Source organism: Grus americana, chromosome 19 (genome assembly GCF_028858705.1).
Source record: "Grus americana isolate bGruAme1 chromosome 19, bGruAme1.mat, whole genome shotgun sequence".
Taxonomy (NCBI): Eukaryota; Metazoa; Chordata; class Aves; order Gruiformes; family Gruidae; genus Grus; species Grus americana.
In genome coordinates, this window is record NC_072870.1 from 5192299 (window position 1) to 5212250 (window position 19952).

At 66.8% G+C, this 19952-nt stretch overlaps 3 protein-coding genes across 3 annotated transcripts; all 3 read left to right on the forward strand.

The window, feature by feature from the left end:
* Nucleotides 1-412: 412 nt before the first annotated feature.
* Nucleotides 413-8827, forward strand: SPAG5 (sperm associated antigen 5). Its single transcript, XM_054847589.1, has 24 exons — nt 413-536; nt 788-889; nt 1107-2443; nt 2526-2718; nt 3067-3186; nt 3318-3410; nt 3535-3669; nt 3995-4114; nt 4357-4449; nt 4593-4727; nt 4893-4986; nt 5078-5171; nt 5278-5359; nt 5726-5859; nt 6140-6305; nt 6468-6636; nt 6916-6987; nt 7115-7238; nt 7485-7596; nt 7826-7906; nt 7990-8133; nt 8303-8377; nt 8484-8564; nt 8661-8827. Exons 1-24 carry the CDS (start codon nt 513-515, stop codon nt 8772-8774), a joined length of 3894 nt encoding a protein of 1297 aa, XP_054703564.1. The 5' UTR covers nt 413-512; the 3' UTR covers nt 8775-8827.
* Nucleotides 8828-10593: 1766 nt separating this feature from the next.
* On the forward strand, nt 10594-14532 carry ALDOC (aldolase, fructose-bisphosphate C). The gene is made up of 9 exons (XM_054847463.1): nt 10594-10730; nt 11544-11666; nt 11748-11959; nt 12052-12106; nt 12178-12338; nt 12809-12892; nt 12991-13165; nt 13246-13445; nt 14025-14532. Exons 2-9 carry the CDS (start codon nt 11555-11557, stop codon nt 14118-14120), a joined length of 1095 nt encoding a protein of 364 aa, XP_054703438.1. The 5' UTR covers nt 10594-10730; nt 11544-11554; the 3' UTR covers nt 14121-14532.
* Nucleotides 14533-14989: 457 nt separating this feature from the next.
* PIGS (phosphatidylinositol glycan anchor biosynthesis class S) lies at nt 14990-19391 on the forward strand. Its single transcript, XM_054847932.1, has 12 exons — nt 14990-15117; nt 15204-15343; nt 15415-15526; nt 16021-16110; nt 16272-16363; nt 16537-16735; nt 17070-17212; nt 17314-17428; nt 17686-17831; nt 17955-18055; nt 18438-18648; nt 18807-19391. The coding sequence occupies exons 1-12, from the start codon at nt 15081-15083 to the stop codon at nt 19080-19082; spliced, it is 1662 nt and encodes a 553-aa protein (XP_054703907.1). The 5' UTR covers nt 14990-15080; the 3' UTR covers nt 19083-19391.
* Nucleotides 19392-19952: the final 561 nt, after the last annotated feature.

Here is a 19952-nt window from a genome sequence, read left to right on the forward strand (position 1 = left end):
TTACCCCAACGCTGTACCTCTCCCCGCGGGAGCAATAAACCCGAGAGCCGCGGGCACCGCTACGGGTGCTGCCCTGACTCCTGCGGGACCACCGGGGGGGGTGCGGGGCTGGTGTGTCCCCCCCTCCCGCGGGCAGGGGTCGGGGCAGGTCTGGGGGGGCCGTGCAGGGCTGGTGCCCCCGGGACAGGGGCTGCGGAGGGTGCGGGGAGGGGGGGGGGGCTCGGCGCGTGCCCCGGTGCGCCTCGCGCTGCCCGGCGCCATCCTTCCCCGCGGGGGGGCGGTGCCTCGCGTGAAGCCACACCCACTCCCCGCGCCCACCACCGGGCATAGCCCCGCCTCTAACCACCGCCGTGGTGGAGTGACGCGTGCGCGGAGCAGCCAATCAGAGCGGCGCGTGGTTTTCAAACGGGCGGCGGCGGCAGCGCGCGGGGAGCGGCGGGATCGGATCGGGCCGGACCGGAGCCGGGAGCGGGGCCTTGACCGGGAGCGGGGCCTTGACCGGGAGCGGGGCCATGCGGGCGGCCCAGACCCCCGCTGTGAGTGCGGCCTGGGGGCTCGGCATGGGGCAGGTGTGGGGGCACCGGTTTGGGCGTCCCGGTGGGGCGGCGGGGAGAGCCGTGGGGGTGGGGTGGGGTCCCGGCGGGGCGGCACCGACCATGCGGGGTTGCCCAGGGGTGGCTGGGGGCGGCGGGACCGGAGCGCTTCCGGTAAACGTGTGTGTGTGTGTGTGTGTGTGTGATGGTGCTGCCGGTGCTGCCGCCGGTGACCCCCGGTGCCCCCTCCGCAGGCGCAGCAGCCGCCCCGGCGCGCCCCCCTGCAGGAGCTGCGGCTGCAGCCGGGTGCAGACCGCACCAGCCTCACCCCGCTGCTCCGCCGCCTGCGGCTCAAGGTCGGTGCAGGGCCGGGGGGGGGGACACGGCTGGGGGGTGCGGTGGGGTAACAGGGAGGGATGCTGGGGTGTACCGGGGCTGGGGATACTGGGGTGGGGGGACAGGTGTCCCCACTGGTGTGGGGGAAATGGGGAGATGGGGGCAAATGGCTATGAGGTGCTGGGGGGAAGGGCAGGGCAGCCCTGATCCCCTCCACCCCCCCCAAATGTCCTGTAGGACCATGACTGTGCCACCCCAGTGTCGTGCACCCGGGGCCCCCCCAGCAGCATCACCCGGTTGCCCTGCCCCCCAGGACCCCCCAGAAGTGCTATCCAGTTCCCCCCCAGCAGCACCACCCTAGTGCCTTGCAGCCTGGCCCCCCCCAGCAGCACCATCTCAGAGCCCCCTGGGACTCCCGCCCTGGGGCCCAGCAGCTCAGAGACCCCCAGGAGTCCCACCCTGAAACCTGGCGCCCCTGAGCACCCCAGGAATCCCACCCTTGTGCCCAGTGCGCCAGAGCCCCCCAGCAGCACCAGCCTGGAGCCCCCTGGCAGTTCCACTCCAGGGCCCTGCACCCCAGAGCCCCCCAGCAGCCCTGTGCCAGCCCCCCTGTGCAGCCCCCTCCCAGGGCCCTGCAGCCCAGAGCCCCCCAGCAGCCCTGTGCCAGCCCCCCTGTGCAGCCCCCTCCCAGGGCCCTGCAGCCCAGAGACCCCCAGCAGCATCATCCTGGGGCCGTGCAACCCAGAGACACCTGGGACCACTGTGCCAATTCCCCTGTGCAGCCCCACTCTGGGGTCATGCACGCCGGAGCCCCCCAGCAGCACCCTGCAGGACCCCCTGTGCAGCCCAGTCCCAGGGCCCTGCACCCCGGAGCCCCCCGGCAGCACCCCGCCAGCCCCCCTGCGCAGCCCTGTCCTGGGGTTGTGTACCCCGGAGCCCCCTGGCAGCACCACCCCAGGACCCCCTGGCAGCGCCAGCTCGGCCTCCTGCACCCCAGGGCCCCCTGGCACCAGCTCCACCCCGCAGGAAGCTCCTTTCCACGGCTGGCGAGTGGCGCCCGCTGACCTCTCCTGCAGCCCCGTGGCCCCTGAGCCCCTGGCTGGAGATGGCAGTGCGGGTACCCCGTCTTGCCAAGACACCCCTGAGGGGGCTGAGTCCCCAGCCCCTGCCCCCCCAGAGCAGGGTTCCCCCAGACCCCCTCCCACTGAGGCAGGTAGGTCGGAGCATGCCGGGTTGGAGGCAATGGCCACCACCATCCCCTCGCCCGAGGTGGCCCCGGGTGCCGTGTCCTGGGTGTTGCCGCTGGTGTGGCTGGAGAAGAGCCTCAACACCTCATCCCTGCTGGAGTCCATGCGGCACAGCCTGCCCCTGCCTGTGCTGCGGCGGGATGCTGGCACCAGCGTCACTCCCGTGTCCACCGCGGTCACTGGCACCAGCGTCACTCCTGTGCCCACCGTGGTCACCGGTACCTTCATGACCCCCCGGGACCTGCGGGAGAGGAGCACAAACACATCCACGGGTGGCCTCCTCTGCGCCAAGGACAGTGCTGCCGAAACGGACTCCCTGCTCTGGCAGTAAGTGTGGGGATGTCCCCACAGACATGGGGCTGTGGCACCCGTGGGCTGTCCCTGCCCCAAGCCCTCTCTCTGTCCCCAGCTGTCCCCGGGAGCAGCTGAAGTCCCTGCCGCGGGCAGAGCTGGAGGGGCGGCTGGAGAGCACCCTCATCATCATCGAAGCCCTCTCGCTCCAGCTGCGCGACTGGCAGGAGAGCCAGCGGCCGCTGCCCGGCGTGGGGCCGGCCGAGCAGAGGGACGCGCTCACACAGACAGATGTCACCCACCCCAAAGGGGTAAGAGGCCTCGCTGGGGCGATGCCGCACAATTTTCTGTGGCCTTGGCGCCATGATGGTGCCCACGTGCCACCAGCGGGATGGTGGCCCGGCTGGACCGCAGCCTGATGGAGCGCGAGTAAAGCGTGGGTACTACGGCACGGCACGCAGCATCACGTGCCTGGCGCTGCTCCAGCCGCGTTATCACACCCGGCTCGACCTGCTGAGTTTGCTGGATTTGAATCCTTTGTGCGGGGAAACATCCCTGGCATGCGTGGGGAGGGGGGAAAATGGGAGGTGTCACGGCTGGACCCCAGGGTGGAGCAGGGCTGGTGCGAAGCCCCCTGCACTCTGCCGGGATGCCCTTAGGAGGAAGAGATCTACCGCAACCTCTACCTCGAGCTGCGGAGGAAAACGGAGGCTCTGCAGCGGCAGCGGGGAGCAGAGCAGGACCTGCAGCGGGAGCTGGAGCTAACCACCACAGGGACGGTGCGTCTCGGCTGGCTGGCGTGTGATGAGCCTGCCAGGTCTCAGCTGGGCAGGGCATGAGTGTGCCCGGCGCTGCCTGTGCTGGCCCCGGGACTGCTGCCTGAATGCCGATGCCTTTGTCCCTTACCCAGAGCGCCTGGAGCAAGCAGTGCCTCCTGTTCCGGGGCCTTGCGGATGCCGCATTTCAGAAGTTGCAGGATGAGCAGGGAGCCCTTGCCTGGGAGGTGAGCCCACGCACAGCCAGGCTGGGCACCCTTTCCCCCGGGTTTCAGGAGATGCTGGTGCTGCCGGCACACACGGCAGCCGTTGGCTGTACCTGGTGCCTCCTGGCACCATCTCTCCTCGCAGCAGGAGCAGGCGAGGGCCCTGGTGTCCCGGTGCCGGGCCGTGCTGGAGAGCGTGCCAGGCAAGCTGCGGAGCTGCCTGGAGGAGCGGGATGCCATGAGGCAGCGAGCGGACGAAGCCCTCCGAGCCAAGGAGGAGGTAGGGGGGCAGCTGGTGGGGGGTTCAGGGCAGGCTCTGCTGTCCCTGTGCCTTTGATGTGACATCCTATGCCTCTGCGGAGGGGGAACGTCTTTCTGGTATCTGGGGGGGAAAAGCCTGATGTGGCCCTGGAAGGCAGGAAGGGCCGTGGCTGCCCGGGGTGGCTGGAGCTCTCAGGATGGGTTTTTGGCTCAGGATGGGTTTTTGGCTCAGGCTGTGTCCTGCTGGGAGCAGGAGCCCTGGGCCGCAGCACTGTGCAGGGACGGCTCCTGGGAGCTGCTCCTCATGCGACACCGTGCCCAGAGCAGCACCCTTCCCTCGGCAGAGCGATTGCTTCTTGGAGGCCTTCCGCACCCATGCCAGTGCCCGGCTTGCCGCCCGCGACCAGAGCCTGGCCTCCCAGCGAGAGCTGGGCACGCTGCTGGCAGACGCCATCGACCAGCAGGTACTGAGCAGGCGGGGACCTCCGGCTGCCTCCTCCCTGGGGAGCTGGAAGGGCATCCCACGTCCTGGGCTTGGGCGATGCTTTAAGCAATGGTCTGTGATGGGCTTGGCTCCATCAGAGGTTTCTTGGCGCCGCTGCTGGGAAGCTGCCGCAGCCTTGGGGCTGGTGCTCGCCTCCCAGCGTGGCCATCAAACATGGCTCTTTCGCTGCGGCAACGCTGACCCATTTCTCCTGCCCCGCAGGCATCCCTGGCTGCTGAGGCTCAGCCCTTCAGGGAGTTCATAGACATCACCTTTGAAAATCTGGAGGAGGAAAGGAGAGCCCTGGACGCAGAGGTGAGGGGTGTCCCTGTGGGGGCCAGTGGTGGGCTCATCCCCTCGCCTCCCTGCCAGCGCGGCGCAGGCTGGCGCCGCTTCGCTCTATCTCGGACCACCCGTGTGCCATGCTCAGCTCTGCCTGGTGCCGTGTCCCCTTGCAGCGGGAGCAGGCGAGGGCCCTGGTGTCCCGGTGCCAGGCCGTGCTGGAGAGTGTGCCCGGCAAGCTGCGGAGCTGCCTGGAGGAGCGGGACGCCATGAGGCAGCGAGCGGATGAAGCTCTTCAAGCCAAGGAGGAGGTAGGGGGTTGCCTAGTGCTGAGTGGTGCCTGGGGGTGTCTGGGATGTTCCCCTGCAGCCTGGCTGCTCCCCAGACATGGGAGGACTTTGGGCACCCTTAGTATGGGAACTTCCCATGGGATAGAGCAGCCCAAAGCCAACCCGGAGGGCACTGTGTCTCTGCAGGCATCCTGCCAGCTGGAGGAGACCTCGGTGGCCCTGCAGGATGCGGTGGCTCAGCTGGAGCAGCTGACGGTGGCCAACTCACGCCTCAGCACAGGTAGGGGTGGGTGATGTGGGTAGCTGGAACTTGCCACCGTCCCTGCTGTCCCCGTTGCCCCTCCCCATGCTGACGGCTCTGCCCCTCACAGATCTGAGCTCCCTGATGGTGAATCTGGCCAACCTGGAGCAGGAACGGGATGCGCTGCAGCAGGAGAACGAGAAGCAGTGGGAGGAGATGGCTTGGTGGGTCTGACCTTTGGGGCAGGGCTTTGGTCCCCCCCATAGCCACCTCCTGCCAGCCCTCGTCCCCAAAACGCAGCACCCTCCTGACCCCATCCTGTCCCTGCAGGCTGGCGCGGGAGAGGGACACCCTGCAGCGGGAGTGCAATGGGCTGTGCCAGGAGCTGCGGGAGGCGACCGAGTGCCGGGAGGTAGGAGCTGCCTGACCCTGCCCGCGCTGTCACGTGCCTCTCGGGAGGATTAGCCTTCTGGGGCGGGGGTGAGCACGGCGAGGGTGGTTGACATCCCGCACGTAGCGTGGCTCTCCATCCTGCTCAGCGTGATTCCCGGGGAGGGGGGACAGCTCTCTGGGATAATTCCCTGGCTGCAGGCATGGTGCCGTTCCCCAGCCTGTCCCTGGTAAACTGCTTGGTCTCCAGGGTTCGGTGTGCCGGGGTAAAGCCATCCCTAATTGGAAATGGCACCCTGAGGCATAGGAGGGACCGTGCTGGGGGTCCCAGTGGGACCCCTCAGGTCTGGCCAGGTGCTCATGGCTGTGTCCCCCCACGCTCTTGCAGTTCCTCAACCAGGAGAACCACATGTCCCGCACGCAGCTGCTGGAGGTGGAGGCCAGGCTGAAGTCCACGCTGGCTGCCCTGCAGGAGCGCAGCCTGCAGTATGAGGAGCTGATGGACTCTCACCAGTGCCTACGGTACCGACCCCTGTCTTTTGGGAAATCGAGCTCTTCCTGGGGAGCGGGGGACACACAGGGGGACATGGCTCCAATCACCACTGCCCAGCCAAGCATGATTGCCCAGGCAGGTGGAAGAGGCTGTGGGGAAGCCCAGCAGACCCCATCTTGGTGGAAGCTGCCTAAATCTGTGGGGTTTGCACCCCATCGGGTCACAGTGGGAGGCAGGTGTGGGAAATGTCCCTGTCCCATGCCGAGGAGGAAAAACGCTGCTCCTGCTGAGGCTGATGCCATCCCGCAGGGAAGAGCAGGCTGCCCTTGGCAAGGAGCTGGAGAGCACCAAGGCCGAGCTCCTCGACTTGCAGCTCAAGAGGGACAAAGTCTCCTGGTGCTCCACGGACATTACCGAGAGCAAGATGCGGCTGCAGGAGCTTGCTGATTGCCTCAGGGCTGCTCTGCAGGAGGAGGTAGGAGCTCTGCCCTGCGGACAAGGATGAGGAGGTGGCCAGAGAGGGGGCAGGGAGTGGCTCTCCATGGCATGGCTTCATAGACCCCTCCACCACTCGCCAGAGCAGTGCAGAGCTGTCGCAAGCTGTGCTCTGGTGCTGTGCTCTCCTTCCCCTCTGAAGGATGATGCCCCATCGAGAAGCAGAGCCTGGACCCCGGCTCCACGGACGCCAGGCTGGCAGACACCCCACCGTGCCTGGACCCCTGCCTGCCGCACGCCGGCGTGCCGCACCCCGTACCGTGCCGGGAGCTCCTTCGTGGGCAGTGTCCTGAAAGCGGTGTCGGGGAAAGGTGAGCTGGCACCCGCTGTCTGGGTGCTGGGGGGGTCCCTGTATGGGGATGGGGGATCGCTCCCCACCATGCTGGGGATGCACACTGGTGCTGAGCGTGGAGGAGATCCCTGTGCCATCCCTGTGGATCCCGTTTGTTCGCTTGCGGCAGCCACGGGTTGGGTCACGGCTCCTGCAAGCAGCCGGGGTCTTCTCTGAGCTCCCTGAGGCGGACAGGTGAGCTCTGGTTGTGCTCCGCACAGCACGCAGGGCTGGGCACAGCACCTCTGTCCTCTTGCAGATGCCGATGAAGCCACGGGAGGTGGGAGTGCATTTACCAAGGACAAACCTGCCTCTACGCCAAAGCCAATAGGTACTGGGGCTGTCACCCTGCCCTGGACCCTGCTCCAAAGCTGCAGGGCTGCCTTCCTGCTTGGCTCCGTGTCCCCTGGGGCTGACGTTCCTTCTGTGTCGCTCACGAGCCTCTGCCCTGCCCGCAGAGCCCGAGGACGGTCTGCTGGAGAGCGTGAAGGAGCTGAGAGCCGTAGTCTCCGACCTTGCCATGTTGAGTTCCCGCATCCAGGAGCTGGAGCAGAGCGAGTTCAAGGCGCTGCAGACAAAGATGTGAGTTCACCAGGGGCTCGTGTCGAGAGTTGGGCACGGCCTCTCCTGCGGGCAGCCTGTCTGGGGTCCCCCAGCTCTGGATTAGACCTCTCCTGCCATGGCTAGAAGGGCTTTTTCCACCCGGTCCGGCTGGCGGTGTTGGCCTCTCCCACCACGGGGCTGGTGGGACGCTCGGGAGGGGGTTTGGTACCCAGCACATTGCTCGGCTGCAATCCCCACCCGCTCAGCCCTGCTGTCCTCTCCCAGCTCCGACCTGCAGCTCCGTCTGGAGACGGTGACAGCCGAGAGTCAGGAGAAGATGGACACCCAGGCTGCCACCATCGCCAAGCTGAACAAGGCACTGAGGGGCAAGCTAGAGGTGAGCTGGTGCCAGAACTGGGCCAGCGCTCACCCCAGGGCAGAGCCGAACTGGGACGGGCGCTGATCTAGGACACGGAGAAATCTGGGTGACTGGCTCCAGTGATACCCCATGGGTGCTGCTGGCTTGTCTGACCTTCTCGAACATGAGAAAACCTGCTCCCTGCCCCTGGGGTGCTGGGGGTGGCTGGGGCCAGGCACTACCTGACACCGCTTCTTCCCCCCTGCAGAATGAGAGGGAGCTGCAGGACGTGGTGAAACAGCAGGAAGAGAAGATGCTGCAGCTCATCGACAAGAGTGGGGAAGTTACGGTGCGTGATGGGGCCGGGCCGGGCTGCACGCCTGGGGGGTGCTGGCTGCAGGACCCCTTTCAGCATCTCCTTTCCCCCTCCAGAGGCTGAAGGGAGAGGTCTCCCAGCTGAAGCGCTCGCTCCAGCGTGCAGAGACAGAGGCCAAGGTGCTGTGGGAGGAGATGCGGGGGCAGGAGCCCAAGGTGGACGCTGCCTACGTCCAGGAGCGAGTCCTGCTGCGGCAGGAGGTGAGGCTGGAGGCTGCCAGGGGCTACTTGTGTCACCACCCCTCCATGGACAGGGACCTCTCCAGACCTCGCTCCTCAAGCAGGCGACCTGCGGGATGGCAGGAGGAACCCCCCACCCCATTGCTCTCACCCCGCAGTGATTTCTCAGCAGCGCTTGCTCTTTTTGCAGGTGGACAAACTACGGTTGCTGCTCCTGGAGAAAGAGGATGAGAATCTGCTGCTCTCTGACAAATACCTGGAGCAGGTATGGGGAGCCCTGAGGGGCTGCCCTGGCTCTTGTCCCCTCTCCCTCCTGGGGTGGTTCCTGCCCAGTTTTGGGGCATGCACCTGACAGGCATCTCCCACCACAGGTCCGAGGGCTGGAGCTGAGGCTCCATCACGCCCAGAAAGTGCTGAGGACCCATGAGGAGATGCAGGAGAAGATGAAAGAGGTGAGGCTGGGGGTTCATTGCTCTCACCCTTGCTGTGACTGCAGCAACACAAACTCTCATCCCGAACGCTGTCACTAACGCTGCTGCCGTCCCCAGGTCCTGTCAGCTGTCCCTGACGTGGCAGCAGGCTGCCAGGAGCACCACAGCCTGCTGCGGTACTTGGGCCTGAAGCCGGCCAGTGGCAGCAAGGAAGGTGCTGAGCTGCTGTAGCCTGTAGCGTGAAACCTTCATGTTCTTAATGCTGTAATTATTTATTGAATAAAGTTTTGTTGGCTTTCGCCCTGCCTGGTGCACTAATAGAGGAAACTCCTGGTGCCCTGGGTACGGACAACTTGTTCAGCCTGTGCCTCCATCCCCGTCACAGGGCCATGGCTCCCTGCCACCCCAGGGCCTCTCCTTCTTGGCGGGGGACATGCCCCCCCCCCCCCCCCCGCCAGCACTTGCTCTCAATAAGGCGCTGCATTCCCCAGGCTCCCACCCTGCGGCCCCGGCAGCACCCGGGCTGACCTAGCTTCCCTCCCTGAGCCCCTGCTCCTCCTCCTGCCCTAGATTCCCCCTGCACCCCCTCCTGCTTCCCCCTGCGGAGGGTATCGGAGGCTGGATCCTGCACCCCTATCAGGGGGCCGTGGGCCACAAGCCTGTTGTGTGGGGATGGTTCCCCTCCCAGTGCGGCTCTGGCATGCAGCATCCCCTGGGTTGCTGGGAGCTCTGGGAGCTCTGCCAGCTCCTGCTCCCAGCGCTGCCTTGGCCCCTGCTGGGGAGGGGGGGAAGGGAGGGGGTGTCCCTCGGGGGGCCCCCTGCTCCCAGTGCAGCTCTAGCCTCACCTTTGCTGCTGGGGCATCTCCTGTGGGATCCCCCTCCTGGTGTTCCCGACCCCAAGGATGCTCCCTGCGGCCATGGGGGCCGTGCAGCACCGCCCTCCCCCAGCACTGCCCGAAATAGCAGCATTCAAACAAGTGCTCTGGTTTTTAATGGCCTGTTTCTCCTGCCCCGGGGGGGGGGGGAATCACCTTCCCCTGCCCTCTGCCGCAGCCCTGCTACCCCCACGTGTGGTGGGTGCTGCGACACCACGGGTGCTGGCACCTTTATTTACCCCAGCACCCAGGAAATGGAGGTGTTTAGGGTTGCGCCTCTACGTACCAGGTGCGTGGGTGGCTCACGGGGAAGCAGCGCTTGCTGCTCCCTGGCATCGCCTCCCCTCCTGCTTGGGGGGTGTGTGGGGTACGGCCCCCCGAGATGAGGGGCCGGCAGTGGGGGCCCCAGGCTGTGCCCAGCCCTGGAGCGCGGGGGCAGATGCACTGCCCTCCCTGGATTAGGGCCATGCGGGGCGGCTGAGCCCTCCTTTTACGGCGGGGATTCAGCAGAGCGCGGCCCTGGCAGCCGGCCCCGTGGGGTGAGCGGGGACATTGCTATTGTCCCTGCACCGGCTGCGGGCGGCTTTTCGCTGGGGGGGGGGAACGACTGGTCTCCTGTGGGAGCCCCCACCCTGTCCTGGGGGTCTGGGGCTCTGCGCTGCTTGGCCCCCGGCAGGCAGAGGTGATGCAGCCAGGGTCCCTGGCACAGCAACAGTGGGGTGGCACGGGGGGGTCCCCAGCCTCGGGGTGGCACGGGGGGGGTCCTGGGCCCAGAGGTGATGAGGGGAAAGTCCCCGTCTAGCTGGCAGTGGCAATGGGGGGGTCACAACGGCAAAAAGGGGGCACAGCGGGGTCCCCACCAGCGGCGAGGGGGTGGCAGGGAGAGTCCCTACCCATAACCAGGAATGGCACAGCAGGGTCGGTGGCACACAGGGGTCTCCAGCAGGGGCAGGGGGTGGCAATGGGGTGGCACAGCGGGGTGCCTGGGTGGCATGGGGGTCCCTGCCCGTGACGGGGGCTGACTCAGTTCGGTCCTTGGGGGGGGGAGCCCTGACCCGCAGCAGGGGGTTGCAAAGCAGCAGCACAGCGGGGTCCCCAGCCCGGGGCTGTCGCCCTGGGGTCCCCACCAGCAGCAGCGGTTGTCGCCGGTGGGGGGGGTGCGTGCGGCGGGGGGGGCGGAGCGGGCCGGGGGGGCCGGTCCTGCCGGGTGCCGCCCCGCCGGTCACGTAGCTCTGCGGCACCGCAGCCCCATTTACCGCGGGGCCGGAGCGCACAGCCCGCAGTCCGCGCCCGCCGCCGCCCGCCCTGCACGGTAAGGGGGAGCCGGGAGCCGCGGGGAAGAGGAGAGGAGAGGGGAGGGGGGGGGCGGCCGGGGGTGCAGCCGAGGGATCCCGGCAGCGGGAGCTCGTATCCCCGCCGAGGCTCCGGGGTGTCTCCGTGCGGCGCCGCCGGCAATCCGGGGGTCGGGCAGGGCTGGGAGGCTCCGGGGCAGAGGGAGCCCCGGGCACGGGGGGTGCCGGGCGGGGGGAGCCCGGAGATACCCCCTGCGCTGGCGCAGCCTGAGCCCAGGCAGTGCCGGCCGGGGAATCGCCGCTCCGGGGGGAGCAGCGGCTCCTTGGGGCATCCCCGTCCCCTCGGCGGCGCCATCCCCGGGGTACCCAAACCGCGGGTACCCCCAGCCCCGGGCAGTGCCGCCCCCGGGGTCTCTGCTTCCCCAGGTAGCGCCATTCCCGGAGTATTTCCATCTCCCCGGTATCCCCATCCCCGAGCTATCGCCATCCCACGCGTACCTCCCACCCGGGGTATCCCCGGCCCCGGGGTATCTCCATCCCCGGGCCCCCCCGTTCCCTGCCCCGGCCCCCCGCGGAGCTGCGCTCCCTCAAGATGGCTGGGCTGGGGGCGGGCGAGCAGGCAGCAAAATGGCTGGGAGCTCCCCAGCATCCTCCACGAGGCCCTGCCCGTCCCGAGGTGAGGGCAGCTGCCTGCTTATGCAACGTGTCCGCCCTGCTGACCGGCAGGGCCGGGGTCCCAGCGCCATGGGGGTCCCCAGTCCCCGCAGGACTGGCGCATGGCAGATGAGGGGGCCTCCCCGCCGGTGCATGACTCAGCCCCTGTCTTCTCGCAGCCACCACCACCATGACGCACCAATACCCCGCGCTGACGGCCGAGCAGAAGAAGGAGCTGTCGGACATCGCGCTGCGCATCGTGGCCCCGGGCAAGGGCATTCTGGCCGCCGATGAGTCCGTAGGTCAGTGTGTGTGGGGGGAATCTGTCCCGCCCCCCCCTTTTCCCCATGCCTGAGCTTCACGGGGGTGCCGGGTGCCCGCAGGGAGCATGGCGAAGCGCCTCAACCAGATTGGTGTGGAGAACACGGAGGAGAACCGCCGGCTGTACCGCCAGATCCTCTTCAGCGCCGACAGCCGGGTGAAGAAATGCATTGGGGGCGTCATCTTCTTCCACGAGACCATGTACCAGAAGGCTGACGATGGCACCCCATTCGTCCAGATGATCAAGGACAAGGGCATTGTTGTGGGCATCAAGGTGCGTGTGGGTGTCCGGTGGGTTTGTGGGGTGCTGAGGGTGCTTGGAGGGTGCTGGTAGGGCTCAGCGCCGCCTTCCCCTTCTCTCTGCAGGTGGACAAGGGTGTTGTGCCGCTGGCAGGGACAGATGGCGAGACCACCACGCAGGGTAGGCGGAGTGGTTTAGGGGGGTGGGGGCCACGGGGTTTGGGGCTGCGAGGCTGACGTGGTGCCTGGCAGGTTTGGATGGGCTGTCGGAGCGCTGTGCCCAGTACAAGAAGGATGGGGCCGACTTTGCCAAATGGCGCTGCGTGCTGAAAATCAGTGACAACACCCCCTCCGCACTCGCCATCATGGAGAACGCCAACGTCCTGGCCCGCTATGCCAGCATCTGCCAGCAGGTACGTGTCCGTGGCCGGGCATCGCCCCACAGGATGATCATTGACCCATAGGATGGTTGTTGACTTAAGGGGTGAGGTATTGCCCCACAGGGATGGGCACAGCCCCATGGGGCTCAGCATTGCCCCTGTGCCTGGGTATCACCCCATGGGGCTGGACGTCACCCTGCGGGCTGGGTAGCACCTCACGTGGATGGGTATTGACCCCCAGGACCAAGCATTGCCCCAGGGGTGGGCATCACCCCAAAAACCGTGGCCATTGCTCTGTGGGGACAAGAATTGACCTTCCTAGGTTGAGCATCACCCCATGGGGCCGGGCATCACCCCACTGGTATGGGCATCACTGGCAAGGGTGGACATTGAACCTCGGGGCTGAGCATTGCCCCCCAGGTCCAGGCACTGGCCCACATCGCCATGGGGCCAAGGTGATGCCCAGGGATGTCCCCGTGATGGCATCTGCCTGGTGTTTGCAGAACGGCATCGTGCCCATTGTGGAGCCAGAGATCCTGCCCGATGGTGACCACGACCTCAAGCGGTGCCAGTATGTGACGGAGAAGGTGAGCAGTGCTACGGGCAGCAAGGCGGGCACTGTGCCACGCTGTGCCATGCTGTGCCACGCTGCACCGGGGGACTCCATGCTGCCTGTCCTCCCCAGGTGCTGGCAGCTGTCTACAAGGCACTGAGCGACCACCACGTCTACCTGGAAGGGACCCTGCTGAAACCCAACATGGTGACCCCCGGGCACTCCTGCCCCACCAAGTACAGCCCCGAGGAGATCGCCATGGCCACTGTCACCGCCCTGCGCCGCACTGTGCCCCCAGCCGTGCCAGGTACTGGCACCAGGACGTGGCGGGGACCAGGAGGGGGATGCCCTGTGGCCCCCCTGGTGCCATAACCCTGCTCTCTGCAGGTGTCACCTTCCTGTCCGGGGGTCAGAGCGAGGAGGAGGCTTCCATCAACCTCAACGCCATCAACACGTGCCCACTGATGCGGCCATGGGCCCTCACTTTCTCCTACGGGCGGGCGCTGCAGGCATCGGCGCTCAGCGCCTGGCGCGGGCAGCGGGACAACGCCACCGCCGCCACCGAGGAGTTCGTCAAGCGCGCAGAGGTGATGGGGATGGCCACCGCGGGAGAGGGGTGCTGAGGGCTGCGTCCCGATGGGGTGATGGGGACACCAGGGACTGTGCCCCTTGGGATGGGGGATGCCGAGGGCGATGTCCCGTGGGGTGACGGGGGACACCAAGGGCTGTGCTCCACAGGATGGGATGCCAAAGGCGTGGGGGACACACGGGACTGTCTGTGTGGGATGGGGGACAGTGAGGACCCAGAGAGCAATGGGGGATGCCCAAGTCCCCGCGGGATGGGCCATGCCCCCTTGGGTGACATGGGACATCGAGGGCCCTGTCCCTGTGGGAAGAGGGGTGCCAAAAGCCACGTCCCGTGGGGTGCCAGGGGACGGCAAGGGTTGTGGGGGTGGGGGATGCTGAGGGCCCTGTCCCCATGGGAGGGGGATGCCAAGGGCGGTGTTGCAAGGGCACGGGGACACCAAGGACCGTGTGCCTGTGGGATGGGGCACATGGGGCCGTGTCCCCGTGGGCGGGGGGACTCTGAAGGCTGTGTCCCCAACGACTGGGGGACGCCGAGGGCCGTACCCCACGGGGGGCACTGACATTTCCTTTCCCCGCAGGTGAACGGGCTGGCGGCGCTGGGCAAGTATGAGGGCAGCGGGGACGACTCGGGGGCGGCCGGGCAGTCCCTCTACGTGGCCAACCACGCATACTGAGCCCCGGCCGGGCGCCCCACCGGCCCCGGCCCCCGCCCCGGCCCCCTCCCTGCCACTGCTCACACCCTGCTTCCACCCCAGCCACCCAGGGGAGCCGCCACGCGGGGAGGGGAAGGGGAGCGCGCCCCGCGGGCCGGCCCCACACCGCCGCGTCCGCAGATGAAGCGGGGGGCCCGGGTTACCCGGCCCCTGGAGGGAGCCACCCGGGTGCCCCTTTGGCAGGGGGCTCCGGCCAGGCTGTTGCGGGGAGGCTCGGCCGCGTGGGGGGCAGGAGGGGAGGCCTGGGGGTGCCCCTGCCCTGCCGTAGCTTCGCAGTCCCGGTCGCTGCCGCCCTTGGGGCGCCTGTGTTGTGTTCGCCGTGTGCACCCCGTGTACCAAATAGCCTAACAACGAATAAACGGTAGAGACAGCGCTGTGCCGCCTCCTCCCTTGCCGCAGGGTACCCGGGGACTGCGCGTTGTCCCATCCCGGGCTGCCCCATCCCTCCGCTGGGTCTGGGCATCGCCCGCAGCCTGTTGTGCTCACCAGTGCAATGAGCTGTGCCTGGTCTCAGCCCACCTACACCCAGCGTGGGGCTCTGGGAACCGGGAGAGGTGGCTGGGCTCTCCCCGTGGGCGATGGGGCGGGTGAGGAGCCCCTGGGGAGCCCCTCTGCTCCCCCTCGCCCCCCGTTTCCACCCCCCCCTTTCCCGGCCGCGGTGCTCGGCGCTGCGCACGCGCCCGCTGCGCCCCCTCCCGCCGGCACGGGGGCACCGACTGGCCCTCGGCGGCACTCGTAGAGACCATGAGGCCAAAACCCGCCTCCTCAGGGCGGCTACCGCGCTCTGATTGGTGCTTCTGCCCGCCCGTCTGCGCCGCCGCGCTCCAGACTCCATGTCTATTGGCTGCCGTGAGGATTGGGCGTTCTGAATGGCTGGGCTGAGCACAGATCCCGCCCCCCCGGCTCATCCGGGAAGTGAAGATGGCGGCAGCGGCGGCGATGGTGGCGGATGAAGCAGGTACCGGTAGCGCTCGGGTGTCCGGTGCTCGCTCGCTGTCACTCGTTTATGGGTGTCCGGGCCGGTGCTGAGCGCTGTTCCCGCAGAGCGGGCGCGGGGCCGGCGGGCCGCCCTGTCTTTCGCGGCCATCGCCGTGGTGCTGGGGTTACCGCTGTGGTGGAGGACGACCGAGACCTACCGCGCTGCCCTGCCCTACGCGGACATCGACGGGCTGGGCCAGCTGCCGGTGAGGACCGGGGGAAACCGGGCAGCCGGTCCTGGGGCTCGGGTGCCCGTGCTGACGCTGCCTCTGCTCAGTTGCAGCTGGCGGTGCCCGTCGCCGTGGTCTTCGCCCCGGGGTCGGTGCCCGGGGACCTGCCGAGGCCGCTGCCGTTCAGGGACGTGCAGGAGATGGAGATTTCCGTGAACCGTGAGAGATCCCTCTGGCTGCCCCTGCCCTGTCTGTCCCTCCTAGGGGGCCTCGTCCTTCCCCGGGGGTCCCTGCATGCCCGCGGCTTCTCTCCCCGGGAGGCTGGTACCGGCCATCAGCCTGGAGCTCCCCGAGCCCACGTTTGCCAGCATCATCCCATCCTGAGCTGGCATTGCAGGGGAGCACTGGGGGCAGCAAGGTCCCCAGGGTGCCGCAGGGAAGAGACCAGCTCCCGTCCCTGGGGCTGGGGGCACTGGCAGCCCTTGGAGAGTGGGACGTGCCCCGAGTGGCGTGGGGCTGTCCTGCCTGCCACCCTGCGCCGGCTCAGGCCACGTGCTGTGGTGGGTCACTCAGCTGAGGTTAGAGCTGGTGTCCAAAGAACCTTGTGGCATGTGTCCCCCTGGGGCTGTCCCTTGTCCCACCTAGCACTGGGCTCTTACGAAGGGCCTGGGGGCCAGGACTGGTGGCTTCACTCAGGCTTTCTGCTCCGGCAGTGAGAACCAGTATCACATCCCGCTATGAGACAGTCTATCGCAGCACCACGGCTCAGGAGGAGGCAGCGCTGAATGTGGCTACTGCCCAAGGTACTGGGACGAGGGATCACAGCAGCTGAGGCAGCTCTGTGGGGGAGCAGGCTCCTCTTTCTGAGGCCGGTTGAGCAAAGAACTCGGCTTTGCTGCATCTGAGGGTGGGACAGGGATTGGAGTGAAATTCCCAACCCTGCTAATGCCTCTCTCTTCCCCAGAGGCTGACGCTGCTCTGTGCCCACTGCAGGATGCCTCGTTGGGCTCTCTGACTGTGTACGTGGTCCCTGAAACCTCCTCTGTCCTGCCTCAGGTAGGGAGCAGCACCCTGCGGTGCCAGCCTCTGTGTTCTGCACCCTTGGAAGGTGCCCTGGCGGGGGGGGAAAGCGTCCATCCCCAGGCTGTCACAGGTGGCACCGTGCTGTTCTCCGGCGTGTTGGGGGGAGCCAGGCCTGCTCCCGGCCCTCACCCCTGCCCCTTCCCCAGGGCGTCAGTGTCTACGTGGGGAAGCACCGGAGCGCCTTGGTAAGGGCTGGGGGGAACCTTGCCACCCTCCGCACGCGCCTCCGGCAGCTCACGCAGGTGATGTCCTTCGCGGCCAGCTCCATCGCCACCGCCCTCTCGGACCGCGTGCCTGACAGCCAGCTCGGCCCTGATGCCCGGCGGCACTTGAAATCCAGCTTGGGTACGGACGCACGCCCCAGCCCCTGACCTTGGGGAAAGCCCTCTGGCTCTGGTGGGACATCCCGTTCCTGCTGTACCTGTAGCATCCCTGAATGTTTTCCAGGGTAGCAGACCCCAGGGTCTTCCCTTTGCCCTTGGCAGTTGCTCGGGGCCAGGGTCTGAGCTGTGACTGCTGTGTGTTGGAGCATTGGTGCATGACCCCGTGTTGGGGAGAGCCAGGGAGGAGGGGGTCAGGTCCTGCTGCTCTTGGGAGCTCTGTTGCAGCCGCGTGCCTGGCCTTGGCATCAACAGGCGGTGGCCGTGCCAGTGCCTCACAGGCTGTGGGTCCTCGGCAGGGTACGAGATCACCTTCAGTCTGCTGAACCCTGACCCCAAGTCCCATGATGTGGACTGGGACATCGAGGATGCTGTGAACCGCTATGTGCAGCCCGTCCTGGACAAACTGAGCTTGGTGGCCAACTTCTCTGTTGACTCGCAGGTGAGGGCTGGGAAAGCCGATGGGGAGAGCCCAGCCCTGGCCTTCCCGGGCGCCCCGGGACGCGCTTCTCTGCCAGCAACGTCTTTGTTGTGTGCCTGTAGATCCTGTACTACGCCGTTCTAGGAGTGACACCACGCTTTGACAAGGAGACCTCCAGCTTCATCCTGAGCGCCCACAGTCTCCCGCACGTCATCAACCCCGTGGAGGCCCGGCTGGGTGAGCAACGTGCTCCTGACCTGGCTCTCACGGGACCAGGCTCTGCCTGTGGCCTGTGCCCCTTCCCTCCCCGCAGCACCGTGCCCTGCCAGCCCCAGATGGGAGTGAGAGTGACTGAGACCTACTGGGCTGGGAGTTCTGCTTGGGGTGTGCTGAAGGAGGAGCTGGGCTGGGCTCTGGCCCAGCGCTGCATGTGGGTGATCTGCTTTTGCTGTTCCTGCCATCCAGGGGAGTTCTTTGACTCTGTCCCACTGCAGGTTCCAGCGCTGCCTCACTCTACCCCGTGCTGAACTTCCTGCTGTACGTGCCAGAGCGTTCCCATTCCCCCCTGTACATCCAGGACAAGGACGGGGCCCCAGTGAGCACCAATGCCTTCCACAGCCCCCGCTGGGGCGGCATCATGGTACGGGGCTGTGGAGTGCTGGGGGTGCTCAGATGAGGCGGTGGCGCCCCATCCCCAGCGAGTGCTGGCGGCTCTGCCAGCCCCAGGGCTCCGGCTGTGCCTGGCTGACACGCTTTTTTGCAGGTTTACAACGTTGAAGCCCCTGGTTCCCCCCAGGCCTCCCTCCCGCTGCACGTGGATGTGGACATGGTGCGAGTGATGGAGGTTTTCCTGGCCCAGCTCCGGTGAGGATGTGTTTTTCCCTCCCTGGGCCTCTGTGCGCTTTCCTGGCATGCACAGAAATCCGTGGAGTCAGCGCAGGCTGTACCCATTGTGGAGCCCAACAGCTCATTTGTTTCTCTGTGGGCTTTGGGAGGCTGAGGGTGGCTTTTTGTGGCCTTCAAGGTGCTGACCACTAGCCAGCACTGCTCTCTGGCCAGAGGTGCTGGTGCATCGCCCATCTCCTGAGGCAGGAGGCTTGTCTTGTCCTGCCCTGCGTCCAGGAAGCCGTTAGGCAGGGTTGAGCCCTGCTGGGACTGAACACAGCAGGGAAGGGGAAGAGCGGGGAGTGTGCATGTGGGACCGCAGGCTTGTGATGCAGGCTGGGACCTTCCCCTCTACTCCCAGGTTACTGTTTGGGTTATCTCGGGAGGAGCTGCCCCCCGATTTCCTGCTGGAGAGCCCAGGGAATGAGGGGCTAGCCGACTGGGAGCTGGACCGCCTGCTGTGGGCCCACACCGTGGAGAACATTGCCACTGTGTCCACCACCTTGACCTCGCTGGCCCAGCTCCTGGACAAGATTGGGAACATTGTCATCAAAGATGATGTTGCCTCTGAGGTAGGGCTGGGGCGCCCTGAGGTGGGGAGGGGGCCGGCCATCACTGTCCCTGTGCAGACCGTGAGCTCTTGCTGGTGTGGTGCTGCAAGCGAGGCCCCCAGGCTTGTTTCTGTCATTGTCCCTGGCCAGGGATTGACTGTCATTGTGTTCCCACACAGGTGTACCAAGCGGTGGCCTCAGCGCAGAGTGCCATGGCCGAACTGGCCACGGGCCACCTGCACTCAGCTTTCCAGGCCAGCAAGGAGGCAGTCACCTCCTCGGAGCGGGCCTTCTTTGACCCGTCTCTCCTCCATCTCCTCTACTTCCCTGATGACCAGAAATTTGCCATCTACATCCCGCTCTTCCTGCCCATGGCTGTCCCCATTCTCCTCTCCTTGGCCAAGATTGTCCGGGAGGCCAGGCAGCGTAAGAAGGAGCCCACCAAGATGGACTGAGCCTATTGCCACGGCACCCTGCCTTGGGGCTGGGACTGTCCCCACCTCATGGAGCGTGTTGTCACGGACTTGTGGCCCGAGAAGGTGCCCCAGAATGGTGTCAGGGCCAGACCCAGGGGCTTGGCTGGGGTCTGCTGTGGCCAAGATGCCAGAGGGGGAAGAGAGGCTGCTTTGAGGGGGTGGAGATGTTCTCGGGCTCCTCCAGCCAGAAATGCTGAGATGGGGGAGGAGGGAGGGGACTGCCTGTGTGCACCCCCGGGCCCTGCACTGTGTTCAGAATGAGCTGCTGTATAAATAAAGAATAAAACCTTGGTTGTGTGGGGGTCGTGTGAACCTCCTCTCCTGCTCTGCCCTTGGCCCTCTGTGGGGGCCCATTCCCCTCCCTTCCCCTGGCCCAGCATTTCCCCCCCCCTTGCTTTTATGGGGTCTGGCTCATGTTTTACAGGTATTTATCCCAAAGCACTTGTGGGGGAGGGTTCTGGGGTTCAGCTGTTGGGGGGGCTGTTCTCGCTTAGGGGGCTTTGTCTCTCATTGATGGTTCATTGGGGCTGACCCTCCTGGGGGCAGTTACACCTTAATGGGGTCCAGCTCCTCCATTCAGTGTATTAGCCTGACGTTCTTGGGGGGCAGTTATACCCCCCCCCCATGCTCTCAGGGGCAGGTATAGGGTCTGTCCCCAAGGTTTTGGGGGGGCTGTTTGCCTAGAGGCTGCAGGACACCACCACCCCCCCCCCCCCCGGGCCGATCCCCATGACGGCGGTTTGGCGGGGGGTGCTCAGAGCCCCTCGGAGCAGCCGGGAGGGGGGGAGCCGTGTCCCCTTGTCACCGTGCCCGTCCGTTCCCCCCCCCCCAAGCCGTGCCGGGCGGCGC

What these genes read in the sequence shown, in the direction of transcription:
- SPAG5 (XM_054847589.1), top strand. Translation starts at nt 513, where the DNA reads ATGCGGGCGGCCCAGACCCCCGCT. An exon ending in TCCGCCGCCTGCGGCTCAAG is followed by an intron (nt 890 to 1,106) that starts GTCGGTGCAGGG and finishes AATGTCCTGTAG; the next exon opens with GACCATGACTGTGCCACCCC. An exon ending in ACGGACTCCCTGCTCTGGCA is followed by an intron (nt 2,444 to 2,525) that starts GTAAGTGTGGGG and finishes CTCTGTCCCCAG; the next exon opens with CTGTCCCCGGGAGCAGCTGA.
- ALDOC (XM_054847463.1), top strand. Translation starts at nt 11,555, where the DNA reads ATGACGCACCAATACCCCGCGCTGACGGCCGAGCAGAAGAAGGAGCTG. An exon ending in GCATTGTTGTGGGCATCAAG is followed by an intron (nt 11,960 to 12,051) that starts GTGCGTGTGGGT and finishes TTCTCTCTGCAG; the next exon opens with GTGGACAAGGGTGTTGTGCC. An exon ending in TGGCGAGACCACCACGCAGG is followed by an intron (nt 12,107 to 12,177) that starts GTAGGCGGAGTG and finishes GGTGCCTGGCAG; the next exon opens with GTTTGGATGGGCTGTCGGAG.
- PIGS (XM_054847932.1), top strand. Translation starts at nt 15,081, where the DNA reads ATGGCGGCAGCGGCGGCGATGGTGGCGGATGAAGCAG. An exon ending in GATGGAGATTTCCGTGAACC is followed by an intron (nt 15,527 to 16,020) that starts GTGAGAGATCCC and finishes CTGCTCCGGCAG; the next exon opens with TGAGAACCAGTATCACATCC. An exon ending in CCTCCTCTGTCCTGCCTCAG is followed by an intron (nt 16,364 to 16,536) that starts GTAGGGAGCAGC and finishes CCCCTTCCCCAG; the next exon opens with GGCGTCAGTGTCTACGTGGG.